This window comes from Beta vulgaris, chromosome 8 (genome assembly GCF_026745355.1).
Source record: "Beta vulgaris subsp. vulgaris cultivar EL10 chromosome 8, EL10.2, whole genome shotgun sequence".
NCBI classification, from domain to species: domain Eukaryota; kingdom Viridiplantae; phylum Streptophyta; class Magnoliopsida; order Caryophyllales; family Amaranthaceae; genus Beta; species Beta vulgaris.
Window position 1 is genome coordinate 3,224,494 of NC_079209.1, and position 16,153 is coordinate 3,240,646.

General features: G+C 32.6%; 1 protein-coding gene across 1 annotated transcript; it reads left to right on the forward strand.

Annotated features, from left to right (window-relative positions):
* Nucleotides 1-12,034: 12,034 nt before the first annotated feature.
* On the forward strand, nt 12,035-14,995 carry LOC104900650 (dof zinc finger protein DOF1.4). The gene is made up of 2 exons (XM_010688129.4): nt 12,035-12,618; nt 12,892-14,995. The coding sequence occupies exons 1-2, from the start codon at nt 12,556-12,558 to the stop codon at nt 14,107-14,109; spliced, it is 1,281 nt and encodes a 426-aa protein (XP_010686431.2). The 5' UTR covers nt 12,035-12,555; the 3' UTR covers nt 14,110-14,995.
* Nucleotides 14,996-16,153: the final 1,158 nt, after the last annotated feature.

Genomic DNA, 16,153 nt, shown 5'->3' on the forward strand with positions numbered 1-16,153 from the left:
ATGTGTATAATTTTACTAAATAGTAAATAAAGATATTAATAGTAAAAATTGAGCATTGGCAAGCGTGAAAACCCAATTGCTGTAGTAGAAAAGAACGAAGGAAGTATAATATAGTCAGAAGCAATTATATCATCATAAGTAAAGCCAACAACACCTTAGGAGGAAGATTGGAATTCCATATTTTCTTCCACACTTCCGATACAATAGAATCGCCAACAACTGTATGGGAATTCTTAAAAAAATTAATAAAGTGATGGTCTTATTTAGTAGAACATACCAATTTTGGTGTAGCCTCATAGAAAGCCATCATCTAAGGGTTGAGATGGTAAAGGTTAAGGATCTCAACCGCCTCAACAGGGAGAAAATTTGCACGAACTTGGTTTTCATCCCACTAACCGGGGGGGGGGGTCAATCGTCTCAGAAACTCTCTCTACATTACATCTTCATTTTTTCCTCGAAATGGCCTTAAAGTATTAGACTTCCCATTATCTTTCTGATATAGGAGTACTATTAGGCAATTTTTACCAATGACTGAGAAATGGCTACATAAAATTGGCCATGACTGAGAACTGGTCTCGGGAGAAAAAACCACATGCGATTGACTTTTGACACACGACCAACTAAAATTGCCTTTTTTGAGACCTCAGAGGAAATTTGTTCCATCTGACAGAATGAATACCATACGGGGTATAAATACCTTATTCCACGTTGCTACCTAAAATGACCACAATTTCGATGATATATTGTATCATACTTTATTCCCCATTTCATCTGGTGGAATGAGTATCATACAGGGTTTCCCCACTCTACTTTTTTCCTAAATACCTTATTCCCCGTTGCTACTTGAAATGATCACAATTTCGATGATATATTGTATCATACCTTATTTCCCATTCCATCTGACGGAATGAGTATAATACAGGGTTTCTCAATTTACTTTTCACCTCCCAAAGACTACCTCAAGTGACTTCAATGGTCCACAATTAACCCTTATTCATTAATTTCTTCCTAAAACCAATTTTCGAATATATTAAGCGAACTAAAGTTTTAATATTCATTAAGACTAATTTAGAAAATGTAAACAAATATAAATACGCACTACTTGTATAATATATGTGTGTTTTATAGGTTCTTTATAAGATGTACATTTCAATATTATCTTCTACATCAAAGAAAAAAAAACCAAAACAAAGTTAAATAAATTAACAACTTTTCCAATTCAATAACTTTATTTGATTTTCAAAATAGTTTCACTCTATTATTAACCAATTAAACTTGAATACTTATAAATCCCCCTTTTTTTTTACATATAAGCTTGACAATTAACTCATCTTGTTGATTCACCTTCTAAATTAGTGTCGCAATGCTCATTAGATATCTCTCTTTCCAGTCTAATATCGTCCACACGATTTATGGTTTAAAAATTGTAACATTACTTTTATATAAAATTATAAGATAATTATTTTACTTGTAGTTCCCTAAAATGACCACAATTTTGATGATATATTTTATCTTACATCATTCCCATTTCATCTAACTGAATGAGTATTATACAATATTAATTATATAAGAAAATCATGGCGCTGCTTAACTTTAATGATGAATAAGTGAGAAATATCTATTTTAGCAAGGAAACTATATTTAATCATGCATATAAGAAATAATTATTGATATCATATAATGTCAACTACTTCATGATTCACTCATACTTTCATATATAATTTGAGTTTAGGATGTTAAATTTATGAACAGTTATATTAGTTTTTTTTTTGCAAGAATAATTAGTTAAAGAATATTGGATTATATTGAAGAAAAATAATTACTATTCTTAGTTTCTTAATACACGCAACATATTTCTTTTTGGATATTTCATAAAACTTGCAAAATAATTCGCAAACTATTATAAAAATTAAAGAAAGCTTTATTTTATAATTTAAGCACATGTGTCATGTTTTCACTCTCTCTCCTACTCTTTTATTTTATAATTTTTATAGAATGGGCCAAATTCAAAGTTGTGAATTTTCTTTAAAAATGATATTAGTATCAAGCGTAAGTTCATAAGTGTATGTACTTATATCGTTTGTTTCATTTGAATGTAAGAATGTGGGAAAATATTTGAGTGACCCTAGTCCCTAAGCCTAAGGTTGTCAACCTTCTTAGTCGCAATAATAGAATAATATATATTTATATATATCCAATAAATTGGAGAGAGAATTGCCATAGATTAATGTTTTAATGTACTCTTGACCTTAACTTTTTAGTAGTGAGAAGAATATCCATTTTTATCTTTAAACAACTTATCTTGTCTGACATTTTCTTAATTCTCCCTTAAGTTGTCTGAAAAACACTTAATTATTATATCTAAATTTGTTTAACGTTATCTAAATTTTCCAAACTTATATTATCATAGTTATGTCAAAATTAGTTAAAGTAGACAGATGCTTATATATTGGTTTTCATTTTTTTTTACCCAATTCAATTTCTTGAACATATATATAGATGAACTCTTATTTTACCTCTCTCTTTAACTTTGTTTTTTTTTAAAAAAATACTTTTAGTATGTATTGGTCATGGATATGATTTTTTTATGATTATCATATTAGCTTACCTAAACCACTTTGGGACTAAAAATTGAATATTTGAGTTGTTATTGTTTTTGTTATATGTAATCTCTAGTCATCATGGTGTGTTATATTTTTTTCAACAAAATCATCTTTTTATTTCTTGTTTGGTAATAAAATAAACTTGCTTACTATTATTATTACATTTGCATATTTTCTTGAAGGGGCTAGCATCTCATGATAATGGTGTGGTATTCATTACCAAAAGTGAATAATATTAAAAAAAAACTTATTAGACCAATGTACCCATTGGCTTGAAATTAGGTAATTTTTAAATTAATTATATTATATAAGTTTGATAGGTGTGATGAAAAACTTAAAGTTGTTATACCAACGCACCCATTGGCTTGTACTTAGCTAATATTTGTTTTATATTTGAAATTTCATATTTTGACTTTTTGAGTATCTTGTATTAGTGAAAAACTTAAAGTTGTTATATCAATTATTCATCTTTTTCATTGTATATTTTCTCTCTCCTCTAAATTGGTATTTAGCTTGAAAATAATTCCATAACTGGTTTTTGTGAAAATAATAAGAATGACCGCTAAGATAATATATGATTTTCGTTTTAAAAAAAAAGATAATATTTGATTTGTTTCCTTAATTGATAATTGGTTGATTGATTCCTTTAGTTATTGTAGTTGATATTATTTCCTTCATTGTTACACAATGGAGGAATTAATTGATTATTGTTAAAGTTATTTTAGCAATGCCACGTGGCATAAGCAAGCATTAGGTCGAAAAGTTGAGGGTGAAGGAGAACAGAGGAAGGTTGAGGTCTTGCCACGTAGGACAATTTTTTCTTGCTTTAATATTATATATGATTATGTGAGTTGGAAACACAATTAAATTAAGATCTATTTAAGGTAGGCGACAAATTAAACAAAATAAATTAAACATTCTAAGAGGGGAAGACCTTAATTATTAAGACTTTAGTTATTTTGTGTAATTATATTTTCTGTTTAACGTTATCCAATGTTTCCTTCTTAAACTACTTGTCACCCCCACATAATGCAAGAATTAAAAGACGAAGACTTATGACCCATATAAATTTTAGACAGTTCAAAACCTAAGAGATCTATTAAATCATCAAGGAGTATGGATTTCCAGACCATATGAATTTAGGTCCACAATAACCTTTGAGTATATATAGGTCTAGGTCTTACTACGCGACTCATATCCGAACCCATGTTGCCATCCTTAACTGTAAGTCTGTAACTCCAGTCTAATTTAAGAACAATCAAAGCCAAATTTTGATTAATCAATATGATCTTAAGTAGTATGTGGGCTTAACTCATGACAATCACTTAAGTGTTCGATTCATTATACTAATACCATTTAAAAAACATCGCTCACATAATACACACACTGATATGATTTAAAATACCCGACTCAACCTTGAAAAGTACTTGAAATGATGTGATTTAGTTATACCCCAAGCAAAGTTTTTTCTAACCCAACCTAAAAGATAATATATGACAAATTAATGATTGATTTTCCATCGATATTACTACTTGAAATTATAATAGACTTAAAATAGGAAAATGTAACCTTGAGGCAACTTAGAATCAAACTAAATAGCTACTCGTAATTATAACTCATTATCTAAATATGCCCGAGATCAAATCCAATATAATTCAATCGATCCATTTGTCATTTATATTTAATACTACTCTTTACTTCGGATTCCATTGTCATAACTAGTAATGAGTTCTCCACTTATGCACTATAGAGGATCCCTAGTCTTACAAAGTAAAAATCCTCATTATTTTTCGATAAACTAGAAGGCCTATATGACTATATATGATCGATGAACAACATAACCCTAGCGATTAACAAATTAATTAGTATAAAATCATAATTCATATGATCAAGGTGTATTATGTTGGAAGTGCATGCATGATGAGATCTCAATCTTTAACAGTATATATGTTGCAAGATCTTTGCAAAAAACTAGGCAGAAATATACTATAGTAATCAGCACTGCATAGTATAAGTGGGAAATAAAAAAACCTAGCTAAACCATATGAACAAAACCCAACGTAGATGAAAGTTTTAGTAATTAGTGAAAACTGCAAAGGAATAATGATGATGGAGAAGATCCCTTGGAAGACTACAAAATCCATATGTTCCCTAAACCCCATTTACCTTTAACACCTCTTTTTTTTACCAGCTGAGCTGCTCACCACATGCATCTACTAATTCTTATAGTACCCAAAATGTTTTTTATTATTTTCCTTAATCAATAACTAATTAAGTATTAATATGAAACTTATATAAAAGAATAAAAAAGGGAATAAAAAATGTAGAAAAAAGAAGTCTCTTCTTCACACTCTATGTCTCTGACAAGAGCAGAAACGGTTGTCAGTTCCAAATCAGGAGGAGGGAGTGGAAGTAGTGAAAAAGATAAGAGATGGGAATTTTATGAAAGAAGAAGAAATTAAAGAGGGAAAAAAATAAATATAGTCATAGCATATAGTAGCAAGATGAACCCTCGAGAATAAAGCTAGCGTGGTCTTTGAACGATGTTTGTGGGGGTGGGGATGGGGGTGGGGGTGAGAGGGTCCATAGATTGAGATGTATGACTTCCCACATGCCCCCTCTTGTCGTTTTCTCTTGGAGTTTTCAATAGTGGTATGTTGGTGCAATTTATGCTAACTAATTGGTTTGTAATACTTTATTAGTTTTAATTAGTTACTAATTATGAAACTCTTTTAGTTGAGATATTACCTAGTTTGTCCTCCTCGATGATTACATAATGCTAAGATAAGTTAACATATATCAATTAGTGGTCTAAACTCTAAAGTATCTACTTGATAAACTACTCTATTAGATTCTCAATAAACATGATAAACGGATGAATGGTGCAACCAAAATAAAGAGTGTATGGACTCTATGAACAAGAACCTGATCTTACAAGGTAAGACGGTTTGAAAGTGCTTATAACACAATTAAGTACCACCTATGCCCCGTTTCATTTCGGCACAATTCATTTCAGTTCAACTAACTTCGGTTCAACTTAGTTCTATTGATGTACTTTATTCTTACAATTTTACTTCAGTTCAGTTCAACTCGATTCAATTCAAGTTTGTTTAGTTCGGCCCAAAAGAACAGGTGGACTTATTTATCACCTTATCCCCATACAATAATAACTTTGGTGTATTCCTTAAAGTAGGCTATATACTCGCTCCTATTCAAGAGAGTCCTATAACTTTTCTACCAAAATCGGACGATTGTTCCAAAAGTAAAGTACTAAGACTCGTGACAAAATCATTATGAACACTGTATAAATAAGACCAGGTAACCTAATATGACTAGGAAAATATATAAATTACAATATAATAGAAGCAGGAATAACCATTATATGGGGCGGAATTAGTTATCCGCGCATATGATAGAATATTCCAGCAGAAACAGTTCGAATTTCGAAATACATAATTCCTTGACTACAAGTTTGCTCAGGGAGTGTCACCCATATTTGGAAAGATCTTTAAGTCTATAGTTTTCAAAACCATTAGAGTTATTGAATTATCATACAAACATTAGATGTTATAATCAAAAGAGTAGTCGTGACTCCTTTTCCACATTTCTGGTATTGATTTTCCGCTTTATTTTCACTCAAACTCGTACTAAAAGATATCCATAATGATTCATGCATATCATTGCTGCATCCTTTCAAATGCTTCAAATGCTCCTAATGCTCAAGTTTAGCTAATTATACTCCAAATACATTCTCGATACTTGAACTTCATAAAAAAACAAAAGCATAATGTATAGAAGTATAATAGCATAACTTAAGAATATATAATGCAATAATGAACCTAAAAAAGAATCTAAATTCTCTAACAAAATGCAACATAAATGGACCTAAAAACTACATAAGTATGTATCCTTTCCTTTCTTGCACTCTCATCCGCTCACCTCTCTCATCTCTCATTCTCATATGCTCGCCTCTCTCTTGTCTCATCCTCCACAACCAATGTATTCTACTGCCTCGCAAATTGTCGACAAATTCTTCGTTCGACTCTCATCATCCTCGCTGAACATTGACGAACTTCTCGTTCGTCTCCTAACATCCTCGCTGAACATTGACGAAATCTTCGCTCGACTCCACAAGTCCATCATCATTGTCGCCGTTCGTCATCCTCGCTCACCTTCGTTTGTCTCTCATCCTTGGTCGACTCCACCAACGTCACCATTGTCGTTGTGGCTTATCTCGCATCCTCACTCAACTTCGTTCATCACTTAACTCCATTAACTCCGCTGTCGCTAGTTTCTTAGTTCCATTTTTGTTTTTAAAACTTTTTGTAATTTATTTTTCCTTTTTCAAGATCCGTTGTTAGGGTTTCTAAATGTTAGATCCGAAGGCAAAAAACTCAAGCCAAACATGGTGTGGTGATAGCAAGTGGGTTGTGTAAGGCTACAATTTTTTCTTTGTGGTTGAAGAACCAGTAATAGTTATACTCTATCACCCCCCCCCCCTCATGCAAGAGCCAATCTTCGGGATTAAAGTGTGGATGCAACACAAGCTCCCCTCATGCCTGGCGGCTGACGCTAAGTATCTTACTTAAAGAGGAGGGGTGGATAAATTTGAACAAGTGACCTTTTATGTTAAGTTTAACAATACTCTGCGGATTATTGACCCAGGTGCCGCACATCATAGTCACCAGTAATTCTTCATGGTTGTTTGATGTCACTAATATTTTCGACTGTTTTGTTAGTCTTTCTATTGGGTCGATAGTTCTTGCCACTCAATCCGACTATGTTTGCCTCTCTCCCACCAGGCCATTACTATTCACTAGTAGAAAAACGTTGAATTGTGTCTCCTCCCGCACAACTGGATAACTGACGTTGAAGTCTATGGACGCATCATTTAATTCTCCCCCGTCAAGCCTAACCCCCAAATTTCCATCAATCACAGAAGGGGTTCAATCAAATTCAAAGAGGGTAACATAATTTGACCCGGTTCTTCGAGTTTTATCAGTAGAATTTTTTAAAGAAAAAAAGCCCTTCATCGTTTATGGCAACCTATCTGACGCAAATTCGGGCCTTTTGCGTCAGATGTGGTGTCATACGCGACGTAGATGGCACGACTAGATTAAGCCTTTTTCATTATTTGCGTCGGTATGGACCAACGGTTCGACGGAAATGGCACGACTTTTGCGTCAAACTTCTATTCAACGCAAATTAGTTATGCAAATTTGTGTCTAAGAGTTCTCGCATCGGACCCAGATCCGACGCAAATTGATGTTTCTGTAATAGTGATTGATAATGTTCTTTATGTTCTTACTTTAAGTTGTAATCTGCTTTCAGTTTCCAAATTAACATATAATTTGTGGTGTTTTGTCCATTTTGACTCCTCTTTGTGTGTTATACATGACCCCACGAGCAATTAAGTCGATTTGATAGTTGAAGACCAAGTAATAGTTTTATGCTATATCACTACTCTATACTAATATATTAAAAGCATTTCTAATTAAAGAATAACATCACAAGGCGCTTTCTGTTAGAGTGCTCTAACCCACGTAATTCACATACAGTAAAAATAAAAAATAAAAATGCATTGCATAAAATTTGATACCTTGATCACAAACATGTATAATAAAGTCTTAACCACTGAATCAAGTAAGACTTGATGTTGGGCGTGTTCGACAACCGTAGCTGTGGTGGTAGCTTTTAGCTGTGAGAGTAGCTGTTAGCTGTAATGGTAGCTGTTAGTGGTTGGTGTGTAGCTGTTAGCTGTCCAAGTAGCGGTAAAAAATATTAATATTCGGTAAAAGAAGCTGTCAAAGTAGCTGTTTAAGAATAACTAGTTAAAAAACTCAAATAAAACTTTAACATATAATTTATATACCACTAAAAGCTACCCAAAAGCTACAAATTATAGCTTTTGACAAACACTACTAAAACACTACTTGTACCACTAAAAGCTACTTACACCACTACCTTGCCGAACATTATTATTTTTTCTAATTAGTGTTTTGACCAAGTCAAGACACTAAAAGCTACTTAAAAAGCTTGTGCCGAACACGCCCGTTATCATTCTAAAGTAAAACATTAATAAATAAACATGTAATTATCCTGAGCATAATTCAGGTTTAAAACTTTTTTTTTCTTAAAAAGGTCAAAATAAGGTGGACAAATCATAAATGAGATGCTTATCGAGGAAGAACAATTATAGTATGACTATTAGCCCTTCATTTACAGCACTGTTTTTTTTATATGCTCCGTGAATTTTATAATGTGGCCGCGCCTTGTCGACCCCCTCTTTTCATGCGGATGACTGGATGATCCCGAAATATATGCAATCATGATGTTGATAACAGTTGATACTAAACACCACTAACCACTACAGTCTTAGCTAGCTCGCTAACCTACCCTATGATTTCTATTTTGCAAGCTAATTCTTTACATTGGCTAAACCAACCTTGGACCTTGTCTTGCAAGATGTTGAATGGCTATAGATCAAGCAAAATAGCATATTCTACATTACACCACATTCTTCTATCTTTATTGATACTCCAAGTCACAAATTAACTACTCTTTTGATTTCCTAAAAATCTATAATCCATTCTAGTGCATTTACAAATGTCATGGCATAGATCAAACTATGACCTATGTTAAAATAGCATTTACACATCTCATTGTAGTTTCAAATTAGTTTGAACTTGGTAGATATACAATGAGGCGATGTAAATTCAAGAGTCACAAGCTTTGTTAAGGTGGTAGAGTTCAGGTTTTGCTCCTTACTTACGAGCTTTATCATCTTGTATTATACATTTTATCGAGCGTTTTTTCTTATACACTTTTAGTGGTTTTTTATCTTACCATAAAAATAGAAAAAAGTTAATTGATTTAATTTTTCTTAATGGGCATATATCACAATTTTGTATATTGTATAACATAAAAATTTTAAATCATTTAGCAATTCACAGGCGGTTCAAAATCCTGTTATGGAAGTACGGAAGGGTAAATGAACCAATATAAAAGCTTGAAAACAGGCCAGAGGTTCAATAAAACCCTTCCATTAGATATTGCTAAGACTCGTGAGAATTAGATTTTTAACTACATATTTCCTCTTCTCTTTACCCTTGTAGTTAAAACAGATATGAGATTGTGCATGAGCTAGAAAGGAAGGAAATAGGAAGATGACGAATATGGAGGAAGAAGTACCATTATTACTTCATTTAAAAAGAAATTGCTTGTACTCTTCAAAGTCTTATTTTGTACCCTTGCTAAAACTATTTCCCACCATTTAGACACTGTTCATTTTGTAAATTACTAGTTCTTTTTGCACGTGATGCATGCGATGACATTTCAAGTTAGATTAAAGTTATTTTTGACGAATTTTGGTTTATTTTTACCATTTATGATGTAATTTTAGTTCAAATTTCAACTATATTTGAATTATATTTTAAATAAACTGTAATTTAAGTCAAAAAATTTTTTAAAAAAAATCTAATACAACACGTATTCGTAATAGTTACTGTAATTTGAGTTTTATTTTACTCTGAACATATTCCATATTCTTAAGATTTACTAAACATAGAACAGTACACCTAATAAAGAATCGGCAAATTTGAGAGTTTCGTATTTGAGAATGTCGTGAAGCTCTAATATAATCTACAAAGAGAACTGATTTTTTTGTTTGGAGTTTGTGTTTGTAATTGAGTTTGTGTTATGGAAAATTTGATTTGAGAGGTTGTTATGCCGTGTAGATTTTTTTGTTATGCATGTGGCATTAATATTTGGAAAGTTCTTGATAATGAATATTTTTAATTGAATCCCTTTTATTCACAAGCTAAGTTTATGTGATTGAACATTATATGAGTTGATTGGTTTTAATGAGATTTGATTGATAGTTTTTTTTTGGTTTAGCAAGTTTATGCATGGATTGAGGTTGATTAGCTACAAGAGGTTGTTTGTAGAAGCTTGAAATGTAATATCTATGTTGTGGAGGGGAATTTTAGTAAATTTCAAGGGAGACACTATTGATTCGCCCCTTGTCTTGTGTAATAGAGATAATAAACTGAAATTAGATTTACTAATTGAAACTGACATATACTTATTAAAACTAATAATGATTAATTAATGTTACTTTTTTATACTTTCTCCATATTTTTTACTTGCACCACGTCAATTTGGGCAATATTCATCAATCTACTCAGGAGTAAATTATCTTACCATTATATAAGAAAAAAAACATAATCAAGTAGCTTGTTAGATCTTACCAATATAAGAAAAAAGCATGTTGGAGTACGTAAAAAAGCAAATGGTGCAACTAAAAGAACACATAGTTAGTATGAATTTCCAGATCTTTAATAAATATAAAATTCATTTTTACTAACAATTTTTAATGTTTAATATTGAATTTTACCAACTATAATTTTAATAACTAAAATTGATTCTTAGCAAACACTTTTAAAAATGAGAGAAAATTATTCATCAAAATATATATTTTGTCCAACCAAACAATCCTTTTTAAAGAGGGGATATGGTAGATCAACGGAGTACCATCCCGAACTCCAGGACTTTACGCAGAGTTCGAATCTCATCAAAATAGTATGTTAGGGATTTCTCTTATAATGGCAAATGACAATTAGTCTTTATGCCTATTGTCTTCTAAGCTGTTTACCTTTATACTCAACCTGCAAATTGGTGCCTACAAGTAGAGGTGATCAACATGCATGGGACAGACCCAAAATGGATGGATTTTGGGCATGATTCTTCGACCCGTGGTCGGGCCCATCCAATTCACATCCAACTTAAATATGAAAAATCAAGCTAATTTTTGACACGATCCGAAAATGGTCCATATGACACGGCCCGTAAGCGGGTTTTAGCGTGGGAATTTTGATCAAAGGCTTAGCCCGAAACATACCACTTTTTATATATCAAAATCCGGTCCATCCAGGCACAAGCTAGTTGATAGAGTATAAATCTATTTCTGGGACTTCAACCATCAATTTAAGCTTTTGGTTGAATTGGTCCTTTAACATGGTATCAAGAGCCAGCGTGACAAAGATATCACGAGTTCGAATCTCATCCACCCCTCCTTTCTCAGTGGAATATTTAGTGCCAGGTATGAGGGAGACCTGTGCTGCATCCACACTTCAACCCTAAATGGCTCTTGCATGAGAGGGCGTGATAAATTATAAATCTATTCTTGGAATTTCAACCATCAATTTAAGCTTTTAATTGAGTTGATCGATTCTTTCACACTAGTAACCTGCATGGCTATATGGGGTTGGTATTTAGGCCAGCCATCTCTTCTAATAATAGAAAAAAGCTCCATTTTAATAGTGACAGTATTATTATGAAAGGGTGAGAGTACTAATAAATATGATTAAAAAAAAAGCAAAGTGGGATTTGCTGTCTAATATGCATCGTGGATTGGGCCTCTAGGGATTCCCTCAATCTATTCTCTCTCCTTATTCTAATCCTATTCAATTCTCCTAACTAAAGGAATGTTATTGTTACGTAGTGATGCGTACTGTCATCATCTTATATTCTTTATAATCTTATGTAATGTTACTACAGACTACACTCTACAGTAGTAGCAGTATGTTATCTTTCTCTCTCCTCCAATTCCCCTTTCTCGAACCCAGTGAGATTCATCTGTTAAAATGTTAATGCTGCTTTTTCTTCTCTGTCTTCTTCTTCGATTTTTGAATGTCCCCCTCTTCTATTCAAATCTTACTTTTGATTCCCATATAAACTAACAACAAAACCCAGAATCATCACGTGAATTTTTTTTTTTTTTTTTTTTTTTTTTTTTTTTTGTGTTTGTTTATAAAAATTAAAAAAAAAAACACCCTTAATTCTCTGGCTTATCTTTAAGTAGTTTTTACATAGTATTTAAATCTCCTACATACCTTACTACTACCTGTTCTTTGTCTGTTTACTTATATTGTTGTTTTGAGAAACAAAGAAAATGCTGGGAAACTGTGAGAAAATGCTACTCATATCTTCATCTTCTAATGAATGGCCACAACAGGTTGGTTTTTTCTTTCTCTCTCTCTCCTCTTTTTTCTTCTCTTTCTCTCGAATAATACACATGCATTACATTACATTACATTACATTACATACCCACTATAATTCTTGGACCCCATTTCTTTTTTGTTTGCTAGTATTTGGAAGAGTATCTTAAAAATCCTTATGTGGGTATTAATTTTCAACCCTAAATATAGCAACCCACAAAAACATTAAAAACAAAAAAATTCTAACTTTTTTCTCTTGTTTATTTTTCCCTTGTTTTTCTTACTACAGAATAATAATAATAACCAGTTAGATGATCCAAAAGTTAGCTTCAACAACATGGCTTCAGTAGCATCAATAACAGGTACTGTTGTTGGAGATACTACTAGTACTAGAGTTATGGATCACAAAGTTGCTGCAATTGCACAAGATCACCAGCAACAACAACAACATCAGCAACATCAGCAACAGTTGCAGCAACACCAGCAACAGCAGCAGAAAGCAGGAAATCAGGAGGTATTAAGATGTCCTCGTTGCGATTCAACGAATACGAAGTTTTGCTACTACAACAATTACAGCTTATCACAGCCACGGCATTTTTGTAAGGCATGTAAGAGGTATTGGACTAGAGGAGGTACTTTAAGGAATGTTCCTGTAGGTGGTGGTTGTAGGAAGAACAAAAGAGTTAAAAGATCTTCTAATAATAGTAGTAATTCTTCTAATAATAGTAATATTGAAGTTTCTGTTAGTTCAGCTTCTTCTGGTGGTGGCGGTGGTGGTGGTGGAGGTGGTGGAGGATTGAATTCTCTTTCTTCTGGTGGACAGATTCATGATTTGATCTCTTCAAGTTCAAATCATGTTAATCATCATCATAATCATCCTCTGTTTTATGGGTTACCCACTAATCATTCAGCTAATTCTGATATTAATTACCCATTTTCAAGGTATGATCTTCAAAACCCACATCAAATTAATGGTCTTGGATTAGGGTTTTCATCTGGGTTAGTCCAAAATATGGATAATATGAATATTCATCATAATCACCCACAAAATACTAAACAAATTTTCCAAGATTTGATCTCATCATCAGCAAATAACCCTATGCTTTCAAACTATACCAATACCACTACTACTACCACTACAACTTCACCAACAATATCTTCTCTTTTAGCTTCTAGTATTCATCAAATGAAAGGAGCTAATAATAATTTTCAGACATTATTACCCTCCTATGAAGATGATCTTCACATGAAAGGAAATGGCCAAAATGGGATGTTTAGGAAGGAAGTCAAGATGGAATTTGAGGGGCAAAATAGGTCATTCACTACTAATCATCATCATTGGAATAATAATAACCCTTCTAATCAAAATCATCAGATAATGGATCCAAACATAATGTCATCTTCATCTGATCCATCAATTCTTTGGGGTACTTCAGGACCTAATCTTGGTGCTTGGCTTGATCCTTCCAACAACAATCTTGGGTCTTCAGTTCCTTCTTTAATCTGAAACCCTCAAATCATCATCATCATCATAATCTCCCTCTTTGTTGTTCATCCTATCAAAAAAAAAAAAACTAGGTCTTTTTTTTTTTTTTTGCTTTTTTTCCAAGATATGGGATTTATATATGGTCCTTGGTGAAAGTTTTATTACCACATACAAGGGGAAAACTAATGGTATATTGGAGATATATAAGACCAGTGAAGGGAGGAGTTCGGATCGGCGCGTTCATGTCAGCAGCATCAGCAGCTAGTTTGGTTAGGTTGAGCCACTCATTTGCGCTGAGAGGAACCTCGGATCCGATCTTTATCCTCCTATAAAGAAGATGACATGTATGGAAGTTCGTCATTACCAACATTAGAAGCACAATGTGGCTGGAACAAGAGAGTATTATTATTCACTGGTGGTGCCATGGGAGAGGTATACTTTGATGGATTATGCAACTTATAAAGGGTTAGTTCCCAAATTATTTGTGAGTTTGGGTTTTCTTCTCTTGGTATATGTATATATAAATGCATGATGACATTATTATGCTCTACATTTCATTGTTCTTTTCTTAACTAAATGAGTTTTTGTTGTTAAGTTAGATGGGTTGGGGTATATGGTAGAGGTCCTCAGTTTAGGACATTAGATGAGGAACTGATACATTATTTTCCATTTTTCCTTTGTAACTTCATTTTCTTACTTTCTTTTTTTTTTCTTACTTTTGTGGGGGAAAGGTTTGGTATAATGGTATAGTAAAAGAGGGAGATTGGTTATTCAATGTGGTTGTTTTGTTATTTGAACTTTTGGCTTGAGATTTCCTTGTTTTTGTTTATTAATTAGTAAGTATCATGGTATAATTTGTTTCTTTTCTCAAATCAATAGCATAATTATTAATGCAAATTTTTATGTACATTGTGCTATACCCAGGATCACAATAGGTACACCTATATATTTTCTAGACGTGATGCATGCCAGGCCTTTTTTGTTTTAATGGATTCATAGAATAAAAAGAATGATTTATTTTATTTTTTATAAAAGTTTATCGAAAGCTTGGTCGAAAATTTCCGAGAAATTGGCTTTTTATGATTACATTGGCAATAATCCTGTAAAAGCGGGCTCAATGGACAACGGCGATGGAATAACTGTTGGATGGTTATGACACCCCATTTAGAGATAAAGAAGGAGTTTTAACAACTAACAAGACTAGCTTATAGCACCCCACACTCGCCCGATCTTTAGTTGCTTGTACGCCGAGGAAATATTAGCCACTAACATGTATTATTGGCCGGGGATCACGCCCACTATACATGCATAAGACCAATTGCTAGCTAAGTTAGCCGTTAAATAATACTTCCACCATTTTTTATTACTTGCAACGTTTTCCTTTACATAAGGACTAAAGAGAGAAGAGTGATAAAAAGAGATAAAAAAAAAAAAAGGAATTAGAAAGAGAGAGTATATCAAAAAAAAGAAACATTTTAAGTAATAGATAAGTGTAAAAAATGCGAAACATTACAAGTAAAAAACGAAGGAAGTACGAAACAATTCACTTGAAAGTGTTACTATATTTATTCATGTTTGAGGGTATTGGGCCAAGATGTCTAATACTTGTTATCAGTTATTTGTTTTTGTTATTTGAACTAATTTTGGCTTGAGATTTCCTTGTTTTTGTTTAATTTATTAGTAAGTATCATGGTATAGTTTGTTTATTTTCTCAAATCAATAGCATAATTATTAATGCAAATTTTTATGTACATTGTGTGTTTGTGTCATTGTGATATACCTAGGATCACAATAGGTACACCTATATATGTTCTAGACGTGATGCATGCCAGGCTTTTTTTTTAATGGATTCATAGAATAAAAAGAATAATTTATTTTATTTTTATAAAAGTTCATCGAAAGCTTGGTCGAAAATTTCCGAAAAATTGGCTTTTTATGATTACATCGGCAATAATCCTACAAAAGGAGGATTATTTAGAGCGCGCAGGCTCAATGGACAAAGGCGATGGAATAGCTGTTGGATGGTTAGGACACCCCACTTTTAGAGATAAAGACGGACTTGTAA

Bases quoted from the DNA above. Each gene is read 5' to 3' on its own strand.
- LOC104900650 (XM_010688129.4), top strand. From the start codon at position 12,556: ATGCTGGGAAACTGTGAGAAAATGCTACTCATATCTTCATCTTCTAAT. The intron at 12,619-12,891 runs GTTGGTTTTTTC...TTCTTACTACAG, and splicing joins CTAATGAATGGCCACAACAG to AATAATAATAATAACCAGTT.